At 44.5% G+C, this 11,046-nt stretch overlaps 1 protein-coding gene across 1 annotated transcript in view; it reads left to right on the forward strand.

Annotated features, from left to right (window-relative positions):
• Positions 1–10,797, forward strand: part of LOC115505512 — a 152,444-nt gene extending 141,647 nt beyond the window's left edge. The window contains exons 15-16 of the mRNA XM_032591865.1: positions 2,615–2,746; positions 10,543–10,797. Of these exons, the coding sequence (XP_032447756.1) occupies positions 2,615–2,746; positions 10,543–10,797 (387 nt within the window). The remainder of the gene's footprint in view (positions 1–2,614; positions 2,747–10,542) is intronic.
• Positions 10,798–11,046: the final 249 nt, after the last annotated feature.

Below are 11,046 nucleotides of genomic sequence, written 5' to 3' on the forward strand. Positions count from 1 at the left end.
GTATTGAGATTAATGTTTCAAAAGGATTAAATTCAAGTTAAGTATGAGACATTTCATTGAAGAGTACTTTTATATGGTTTTATTCTAGAAGGAAATTGGTTGGACAGCTATATTAGATTGTTTTATGAGTGACCGAGTCACAGAATTTACCAGTTAATGGTGGGCGTCAAGGCAAAGGAAACTTTAGTATATTCGTGAAGGCTGTGCCTCATGGATGGTAATGCTCACAGAGTGACAGAGAAGGGATGATAGGACTCTTCCCTGGAGACCTTAGACCCTGTAAATATTTGTCAATTACCTATTTTACGCAGAGGAGATGGGTAAAACTAAAAATGAGGTATTGTTAATTTTCCTTTGCTTACGGTTTATTGGAAGAGATGATTCTTTACATAGAAAAATGACTGCTAATTCTAGAGGTAGTCCCTCAACTTTGCTAATCATTCTAGCCAACCAGGTAGCAAAATAGAAGGCAAGGAGGATTTATCGGCAAACGATGCTTGTGAAATACTCACGCCCCAGAGATTCAGGGGAAGCGGAGACCAGCCTTTGCAGTGGAAGGCTAGGCGTGTTGCGGGAAAGGAGGACGTGATGAGCTGGGCCGCGCTGGATGTGAGGAGCTGGGGAGCTGGGTCGGGTAGGGGGGGTGTATGTGAATGTGAGGGAAGCGCTCAGTTTATGTTAGATTCGAAAGTTAGGTTGGGTCTGAATGTTGGGCCAAGAATAGCAGACTGAGGGAGAGCTAGGAGCTGAACCTGCTGTGAGCGGGGGCGCTCCTGGTGGGGGTCGTGAGGAAAGTTCGCAGGGACAGGAGTTCCTGAGACCCACTGGAGAAACCAGGCCCAGAAGGAGGGACAGCAGGGATTCGTAGCCTGGAGAACCGAGTCGGGGGTCAGGAGTCAGAAGGTGGACTGCTGGGGACGCAGGTACCAAGGAGGGGTCCCCGAGGCAGGTGTGCGCGTGCTTTGTGGACGAATGTGCGCCACAGGGCCCGGAGCGAGTGTGCGCGTGCTGTGTGGACCAGCGTGCGCCGCAGGGCCCCGGAGCGGGTGTGTGCGTGGTATGGTGGGCAAGTGTGCACGTGCTGTGTGGATGACTGTGCGCTGCGGGGCCCTGGAGCTGGTGTGCGCGTGCTGTGTGGATGAGTGTGCGCCACAGAGCCCCGGAGTGAGTGTGTGTGTGTCTTGTGGACGAATGTACACTGAAGGGCCCTGGGATGGGTGTGCACGTGCTGTGGCGAGCGGGTGTGTGCTTCAAGGCCCTGGAGCAGGTGTGCGCGTGCTGTGTGGATGAATGTGCGCCACAGGGCCCAGAGCGATTGTGCGCGTGCTGTGTGGACGAGTGAGCGCCGCAGGGCCCCGGAGCATCCACAACAGATGGGAAAGGGCCTGCGTTCTCATTTCGTCCAGACCTAGGGAGACCGGTTTATCCAAGGCCATACATAGAACCAGCTGGAGAGTTGGGATTTGCGTTCAAGAATAACTGTGTCTTGGGGGCTCAGTACTTTGCCCCGTGAAAATGTGAGTGTTTGTGTCCCACCCCCTGTTGGGGGAGAGTGCAGTGGGCGGTGCTAGTCATCTACACGTTTCACAGGCTCCCCGCGCGGTTCTTCTGCAGAGTAAACTCTGAGAATTATTCTTAACAGTGATTGAAAGTTTCTGAACATGTCATTTTAGGAAAATTAATGTGATGTCACTTTGTGGGGGAAATGGAAGGCAGGGAGAGGCAAAGAGATGGTTAGAGCACTAGAATAATGCAGGTGTGAGCAAGAGTGACTTCAGTTAGCGGTTGGCAGTGAGCTCAGAAAGGGAGCGACATTTTGAGACACCCTTTCCTGGAAAGATCAGGGCCTGGTAACCAGAAAAAGGACGAGGAGAGGGAGAACACAGAGTTAATGCAGAATTTTAAGGTTAGGGGAGCACTTTTCAATCTTTTTTTTTTTTTTTTTTTTTTTTTTTTGCAAGCCTACACTTACCAAGTATTAGAGTACCACTAGGGATAAAGGTGCATGTTTGTTGATGAAAATGCGTTTTGGTGAGAGAATTAACACATGGTGGGAAAAACAGGAAAACACCGCAAGGAGGAAAGACACTGGGCTACCGTAAGTGGGTGAAATGTCTGTGTGCTGTGGGGCCCAGTAGCACAGCCGATGGGATTTCCCCCGTGCTGCATTCCGAGTGAGCTCATGCACACTTCACGTCATTTGGATTATTTAATTTTAGCCTCTTTATCCGACATTTAGTGCTCACATCTGTAATTTTGCACGCAATTGAGATTTCAAGGGTAAAAGCAATTCCTGGGTTTGGTGGCTCCCCGGGGCTCAGATATTTCAAAACACCTCAACTCCTGAGTTCTTCTGCGTAGGCTTAATCTTCGTTACAGTTAAAATAATAACGTATTTTTCTGTGTTTTATTAAGATGTAGTTTAACTGTGAGTGTGTGGATTTGAAGAACACGGAAAGCATTTGGTGTATAAAGCATAATGTATATGAAAGAGAGTTTAAAATGTGCTCTTTGTGACATGAAAGGATGACCAGAATATTTCGTGTCTTTTTTTTTTTTTTTTTTTTGTAACAAACTTTGACTTTCCAACATTCAACATCTATCGGGTGAGTAGCTGGATAGGTCCCGAACGTATTCTCTGGATGGATTTTGTGAAGAACAGGCACGGCAGGCTACCCAGGCAGTGAAACAGCTTGAGGATATCAGAGAGAAGGCTGTTTGCGAAATGAAACGTACATTTTTAAAGGTAATTCTTTCATTCTCTCCTCTCTCTCTGTCAGCCTGTACGTACTGACTTACTGACGGAAGCAGCGTCTCCCGGTTGCATGCCTGGAGGCGGAGTTAGAAATGGGCAGGCGCCGAGGGACAGAGGTGGTTCCTTAGGCCAAGCAGCTAATGCCATGTGGTCGCCCGGCATGGGACACTTTGCAGGGGCCGTGTGGGGTGCAGGTGTACGCGCGTGCAGGTATATCCCCCCCCCAACCTTGTGAAAGTTCGTTTACGCCACTTTGCTTTACAGCAGATGTATATGCATAGCTGGTTTGTTAGCTGAAATCCAGAGAGGATGTTGCTTTTACAAAAAAAGGCCAGAAGCACAGAGAGCCCGTCGCCTCTGTTACGGCCGCGGTTACGGGGCAGCGAGGGCGCCGGCCCAGCTCCTTCCCCAGGCCCCATGCAGCCTCCCTTAGGCGGGGCTGCCAGTGGAGGTGTCTCTGAGCATCAGTTAGTTTTGTGCAGCTGTCAGCAAAGCCTTTTGGGGTGTGGGAAGGCTCAAAAAATTTCCGTATAAATTAATGGTAATGGCTTCTTGGCTTTATGCTGCTGCGGCTTTTGGAAGGTTTCGTAGCAACTCTACCTTTGGAGAGTGGGGGAAGCCTGCATAAGAGTGTGTGTGTGTGTGTGTGTGTGTGTGTGTGTGTGTGTGCGCGCGCGCGCGCGCATGCATGCATGTGTGCGTAAATGCACGCGTATGGATGTTTACGTATATACCTTCAAGATACTTAAAATCTGACCCGACCTGGCATATATAGGGAAATACGATTTGTTACAAAGTTCAGTGTTTATAAGACAAAAACTCCTTGCTCAAGAGAAACATAACCAGATGAGACAAAACTTGCCTGAGGATTTTATGAAAAGGACTCAATAATTCAATGAGCAGGGTCCTCAGAACATTGTTCTCTGAGATGCTGTGACTCACTTGACAGGATTATTTTACGGAGTTTCCCCGGTCGGGGAATGACAGTGCGTGGAAGCGTCATATTCACAGACGCCCTTGGATGAGGGACTGATGCCGTGTCGTCTGGTTACAGGCTGGTGGCCTCTCTCCGCTGCTTTGGCCGAGTCCAGGCGCACAGCGGAGGCTCTCGGGGGGAGAGGCGGACCGGGTCCCCCTCGGTTTTCAGACAGAGTTTCTCTGAATTAACTTCTGGCGGAGACTGGGTAGCAGTGAGTTCAAGCCTTCGCCTGTTGACAAGAAGATGCAATGCGGCTGTTTTTCATCAATGGAACAAGGACTCTCCTTCCTCATCTGGTTCCTCAGTCACCCTAACCTCCTGAAGCCCAGTCGTGTCCCAGGCAGACTCCGGGACACTGGCCAAGGGATTAACGGCATCTGTCTTGGGACCCTGGTTATGGATTACTCACAGTCTGGTTTCTCCCATTCAGCTTCATCAGGGTCTCATCATAAATATTTGTTAAGAGGTTTCCATTTAAGTTGTGATAGGCAACAAGTCCTCCCTCCCTACAGAAACTAGTTTGATTTGGTTTATATGACTTATAACTGAAATGTTAGACTTTTTTTCAAGTTTTATTTAATTCTCGTTCGTTAACATATATGGTAAAAATTGGTTTCAGGTGTAGAATTTGGTTATTCATCTCTTACATACAACACCCAGTGCTCATCACAGCAAGTGCCCTCCTTAATGCCCATCGCCCCCACCTCCCTCCATCAACCCTCAGATTGTTCTCTATAGTTTAAGGCTCTTATGGTTTCTCTCTCTCTCTCTCCCTCCCTCCCTCCCTCCCTCCCTCCCTTCTTCACTCCCTTTATTTTTCCTTCCCCTATGTCCACCTGTTTACTTTTTTAAAATGTTTTTAATGTTATTATTTATTTTTGAGAGACAGACAGAATGTGAGTGGGGGAGGGGCAGAGAGCGAGGGAGACACAGAATCCGAAGCAGGCTCCAGGCTCCGAGCTGTCAGCACAGAGCCCGATGTGGGGCTCGAACCCACGAACCACAAGATCATGACCTGAACCAAAGTCGGATGCTTAACTGAGCCACCCAGGTGCCCCCCCCCATCTGTTTTGTTTCTTAAATTCCACAAATGAGTGAAATCATATGGTATTTGTCTTTCTCTGACTCACTTACTTTGCTTACACTCTAGCTCTATGCACATCATTGCAAATGGAAGATTTCATTCTCTCTCTTCCCCCTTCCCCCTCCCTCCTTCCCTCCCTTTCCCCTCCCTCTTCCTCTCCTTCCCCCCTTCCCCTCCCTCTGCCCACTCCTGCATGCTCACTCTCTGTCTCTCTCTCTCAAAAAAAAAAAGTTGCTACAGCTGAGGTCAGAAAGGTTGCTGCCTGTGTTCTCTAGGATTTTGATGGTTTCCTGCCTTACATTTAGGTTTTTCATCCATTTTGAATTCATTTTTGTGTATGGTGTAAGAAAGTGCTCCAGTTTCATTCTTACGTGGTCACTATCCAGTTTTCCCAACACCATTTGTTGAAGAGACTGTCCTTTTTCCACTGCATATACTTTCCTGCTTTGTCAAAGATTAGTTGGCCATACGTTTGTGGTCTATTTCTGGGTTCTGTCTTCTGTTCCATTAATCTGTGTCTGTTTTTGTGTTAGTACCATATTGTCTTATTGATTACAGCTTTGTAACACAGCTTGAAGTCCAGGATCGTGATGCCTCCTGCTTTGGTTTTCTTTTTCAGTATTACTTTGGCTATTTGGAGTCTTTTCTGGTTCCATAAAAATTTTCAGATTGTTCTAGCTCTGTGAACAATGCTAGTGGCATTGTGATGGTGATTGCATTAAAGACATAGATTGGTTTGGGTAGTACAGACATTTTAACGATGTCCGTTCTTCCAATCTGTGAACATGGAATGTTTCTCCTTTTTTTGCGGCGTCTTCAGTTTCTTTCATAAGTGTTCTGTAGTTTTCAGGGTGCAAATCTTTTATCTCTTCAGTTAAGTTTATTCCTAGGTATTTTGTGGGGTTTGGTGCCATTGTAAATGGGACTGTTTTCTGAATTTCTCTGTCTGCTGTTTCATTATTGTATAGAAGTGAAACAGATTTCTGAACATTGAGTTTGTATCCTGCGACTTTGCTGAATTCATGTGTTCTAGCAATTTTTTGGTTGAGTCTTTCAAGTTTTCTACAGAGTATCATGTTGTCTGCAAATAGTCAACGTTTGACTTCTTCCTTGATGATTTGGTAGTCTTTTATTTCTTTTTGTTGTCTGATTTCTGAGGCTAAGATTTCTAGTACTATGTTAGATAGTATTGGTGAGAGTGGACATCTGTGTCTTATTCCTGACTGTAGAGGAAAAGCTCTCTGTTTTCCCCCATTGAGGATGATATTAGCTGTGGGTCTTCCATATATGACCTTTATGATGTTGAGGTATGTTCCATCTATACTTTGTTGAGAGTTTTTATCATGAAAGGATGCTGTATTTTGTCAAATGCTTTTTCTGCATCTATTGAGAGGATCATATGGTTCTTATCCTTTCTTTTATTAACATGGTATATCAGGTTAATTGATACACGATTGGTGAACCAACCCTGTAGCCCAGGAATGAATCCCGCTTGATCATGAGGAATAATTCTTTTAATGCACTGTTGGATTCGATTTGCTAGTATCTTGTAGAGAATTTTTGCATCTGTGTTTATCACCTGTTCATTCTCCTTTTTCGTGGGGTCTTTGCTTTTGGAATCAAGGCAATGCTGGCCTTGTAGAATGAGTTTGGAAGTTTTCCTTCCATTTATATTTTTTTGGAACAGCTTGAGAAGAATAGGTACTAACTCCTTTAAATATCTGGTAGAATTACCCTGAGAAGCCATCTGGCCTCGCACTCTTGTTTGTTGGGAGAGTTTTGATTACCGATTTGATTTCTTTGCTGGTTATGGGTCTGTTTAAATTTTCTATTTCTTCCTGTTTCAGTTTTGGTAGTTTGTATGTTTCTAGGAATTTGTCCATTTCTTCCAGATCGCCCAGTTTGTTGGCATGTATATATTTTTTTTAATTTTTTAAAGTTTATTTATTTTGAGAGAGAGAAAGCTCACAAGCGGGGTAGGGACAGAGAGAGGCAGAAAGAGAGTTCCAAGCAGACCCTGTGCTGTCAGCACAAAGCCCTGTCTGGGGCTTGAACTCACAAACCGTGCGATCATGACCTGAGCTGAGCTTAAAGTCTAATGCTTAACCAACTGAGCCACCCAGGCACCCCTTGGCATGTAATTTTTAATAATAGTCTCTTATAATTGTTTATATTTCTGTGGTGTTGGTTGTGATCTATCCTCCTTCATTTGTGATATTATTTGGGTCCTTTCTCTTTACTTTTTGCTGAGTATGGCTAGAGGTTTATCAATTTTATTAATTCTTTTGAAGAACCAGCTCTTAGTTTTGTTGATCTGTTTTTTTTGTTTGTGTCTACATCATTTATTTCTGCTCTAGTCTTTATTATTTCCTTTCTTCTCCTGGCCTTAGGCTTTATTTGCTATTCTTTTCTAGCTCCTTTGAGGTGTAAGGTTAGGTTATATATTTGGGACCTTTCTTCCTTCTTTTGTTAAAATTTTTTTTAATGTTTACTTTTTGAGAGCAAGAGAGAGAAAGCGAGCGCAAGCAAGCAGGGGAGGGGCAGAGAGAGAGAGAGAGAGAGCGAGACAGAAGATCCAAAGCGTGCTCTGTGCTATTAGCACAGAGCCTGACAAGGGGCCCGAACCCACGAACCGTGAGATCATGACCTGAGTTGACATCAGACGCCTAACTGACTGAGCCACCCAGGTGCCCCCTTTCTTCCTTCTTGAGGTAGGCCTGTATTGCAGTATACTTCCCTCTTAGGACTGCCTTTGCTGCATCCCACAGGTTTTAGACTGTTGTGTTTTCATATCCGTTTGCTTCCATGTACTTTAGTTCTTTAATTTCTTGGTTAACCAGTTCATTCTTTAGTAGGATGTTCTTTAATCTCCATGTGTTTGTGGTTATCCGAATTTTTTCTTGGGGTTGACTTCAAGTTTCATAGTGTTGTGGTGTGAAAATATGCATGGTATGATCTCAATCTTTTTGTACTGTTGAGGCCTAATATTTGATCTGTTCTGAAGAATGTTCCATGTGCATTCAAAAAGAATGTGTATTCTGCTGTTTTAAGATGAAATATTCTGAATATATCCATTAAGTCCATCCGGTCCAGTGTGTCATTCAAAACCACTGTTGCCTTGTTGATTTTCTGCTTAGATGTCGTGTCCATTGCTGTTAGTCGGCTGTTAAAGTCCCCTACTATTATTGTATTATTATCAGTGAATTCCTTTATGTTTGTGATGAATTGATTTATATATTTGAGTGTCCCCAAGTTTGGGAATAAAAGTTTGTAATTGTTAGATCTTGATGCATAGACCTCTTAATTATGATATAACGGCCTTCTTCATCTCTTTTTACAGTCTTTGGTTTAAAACTCTAGTTTGTCTGATACAAGTATGGCTACTCCAGCTTTCTTTTGACTTCCGTTAGCATGATAGATGGTTCTCCATTTCCTCACTTTCAATCTACAGGTGTCTTTAGATCTAAAATGAGTCTCCTGTGGGCAGCATATAGATGGGTCTTGTTTTTTTTTTTATCCATTCTGATGCCCTATATCATTTGATTGGAACATTTAGGCCATTTACATTCAGAGTGATTATTGATAGATATGAATTTGGTGCTATTGTGTTATCTGTAAAGTTGGTGTTTCTGGTGATATTCTCTGTTCCTTTCTAGTCTTTGTCACTTTTGGTCTTTTTTCCCCCACTCCTAAGAGTCCCCCTTTAATATTTCTTGCAGGGCTGGTTTAGTGGTCACAGACTCCTTTAGTTTTTGCTTGTCTGGGAGACTCTTTCTGTCTCCTTCTGTTCTGAGTGACAGCCTTGCTGGATATAGTATTCTTGGCTGCATATTTTCCCCCTTGAGTACGTTGAATGTATCCTGCCACTCCCTTCTGGCCTGCCAAGTTTCTGTGGACAGATCTGCTGCGAACTTGATCTGTCCTCCCTTGTAGGTTAAGGACTTTTTTCCCTTGCTGCTTTCAGAATTCTTGCCTTGTCTGTGTGTTCCGTGAATCTGACTATGATATCTTGGCAGTGGCTGGCTTTTGTTGAATTTGGTGGGAGTTTTCTGTGCTTCTTGGACTTCAGTGGATGTTTCATTCCCCGGATTGAGCAAGTTCTCAGCTATAGTTTGCTCAAATAAACCCTCTGCCTCTTTTTCTCTCTCTTCTTTTGGGACTCCTATGATACAAGTGTTACTGTGCTTTTTCCCTAAGTCTGTATTTGTGATCCAGTGCCTTTCTTTCCCTCTTCTTTTCTGAGTCATTAGTTTCCATAGTTGTCCCTTCCATGTCACCAGTTCATCCCTGTGCTGTGTCCGTCCTCACTGGCATTGCGTTCAGTTGGGCTTGCAACTCAGTTACAGCATTTTTAATTTCGGCCTGACTGGGTTTTAGTTCTTTTATCTCTGCAGTAAGGGATTCTCTGGTGTCTTCTGTGCATTTTTCAAGCCCAGCTAGTATCCTTATAATTGTTTAATTCTAGTTCAGACATCTTAATTATGCCTGTGTTAATGAAAACCCTATCTGTTACTTCTTCCTGTTCTTCCTTTTGGGGTAAATTCCTCCGTCTGGTCATTTTGTCTGCATCACTGTTTTTTGGTGTGTGATTGTTAGGAAAGCCTGAGAGTGATGGCTATATTAGGAAGAGGTCCGGAAAAGAAGGGGTGAGGCAGCCCCTCTGCACTCTGCTGTCGTGTTCTGGCTGTTCCTGCCCTCAGGCCAGTGCTTTGCAGGGTTTCTCCTTGCCTGCACGGGGCGGGGGGGGGGGGGGGTGTTTGGACCTTGTCCTCTCACCGTGTGGCAAGTTTTAACTAGATGTGTTTTGGTCTGCTCGTTAATAGAAGCTAGATCAAAAGAAAAAGAAAAAAGAAGCTAGATCCTGTTTGCCCTAGAGACGAAATTTGCAGCCTCTTTGATGAGTAGACTTGATGCGTGGGGGAGGTCTGTGCTGGTCTTGTCCGTGAGGGGCCTGCAGCGCTGACTCTCAGGCAGACTTGCCCGAGCGAAGATGCACCTGCAGGGCGCAGGGGCGCGGGCGGGGTAGGCGGCTCCTGTCTCCACTGGGGGGTGCTGTGTTCACTGAAGTTCATCAGTGCGGGGGGGCTGGAGCTGTGGCAGTGGCAAAATGGTGTCCCCCCCACTCTTGTCCCCAGAGTGGCGAGTTCGCACCTGTCACTTTTCAGGAAAAGCAAACAATCACCCCTCTTGTGTCCCCAGCTTCCGTCAGATCCCTGCCTTCGCCCTGTCTGCGTCCGAGCTGTGTGCCAGGCGGCACAGTACTCCTGTGTGTTATCTGAGGCACGTGGCTGGGTGTCATAACTCCACATTTTAAGGTCCCACGTGGCACAGACCCCCGCTGATCCTCTGGAGGAGGGTCTCACTGTGCTTTTGCCATTTGCCGTTTGCCAAGGAACCTTTTATTTAGATTTGACTCTCCCCCGTTGGCAGCTCTTAGTGTCCTTGAGGAGGGTCCCTCTATGCAGGAACACTTAGGTAATCATCAGTATGTACTTCCCGTTGGACTTCCATAAACTCGTCTGCTTGTAAGGGACACCCTGAACTTCATAGGCCTCTTTTGGTCTGCTCTTCAAATACAGTGCAAACATAAAGTTTTTTGGAAGTTGTCCTAATAACGTTGAGTAGCAATGTTATTTAGACTAATGAAAATACTATACATTAGAAATCATGCTGTATTAACATAGAAAGTTGTCACTTGTTTCTCCGTTGTTTATTGAATTGTAGGTGGCAGAAAAGAAAGAAATTAAAGAATATTTTGAGTCAAACCTCTCTGAAGACTACACAACACATTTCAAGCTGCCTGAATATCGACGTTTATTAGAAACAATTTTGAGGTTTCTGATGCTGGTTGACTACATATTTCAGGAACTCATCCGTCAACTGATGAACACTGCCGTCACACTGCTTTTGGAATTATTTAATAATTCTGCTAGAGTGCCATTTTCAAGGGAAAGAAAGAATGAAAATCTCATCAAGTAAATCGCACTTTTTTGGCTTGTAAAAAGAATTTATGATCATAATGTAATATGTTGCCACTTACGGAGGAGATATCCAATAACTTAAGCTAGAATTTGAAAATTCTCCTTGTAAATTATATGTACTCAGTTTTTGCAATTTTCTGAACTTCTTATCTGGTAATATCTTCCTTAATACTGCCCACGAAATTTAAGAAAATTTCCCTTTTCCCCTTTCCACCCCCAAATTCTGCATAGGTTAGGTTGCCCTTTG

This window comes from Lynx canadensis, chromosome F1 (genome assembly GCF_007474595.2).
Source record: "Lynx canadensis isolate LIC74 chromosome F1, mLynCan4.pri.v2, whole genome shotgun sequence".
Classification (NCBI taxonomy): domain Eukaryota; kingdom Metazoa; phylum Chordata; class Mammalia; order Carnivora; family Felidae; genus Lynx; species Lynx canadensis.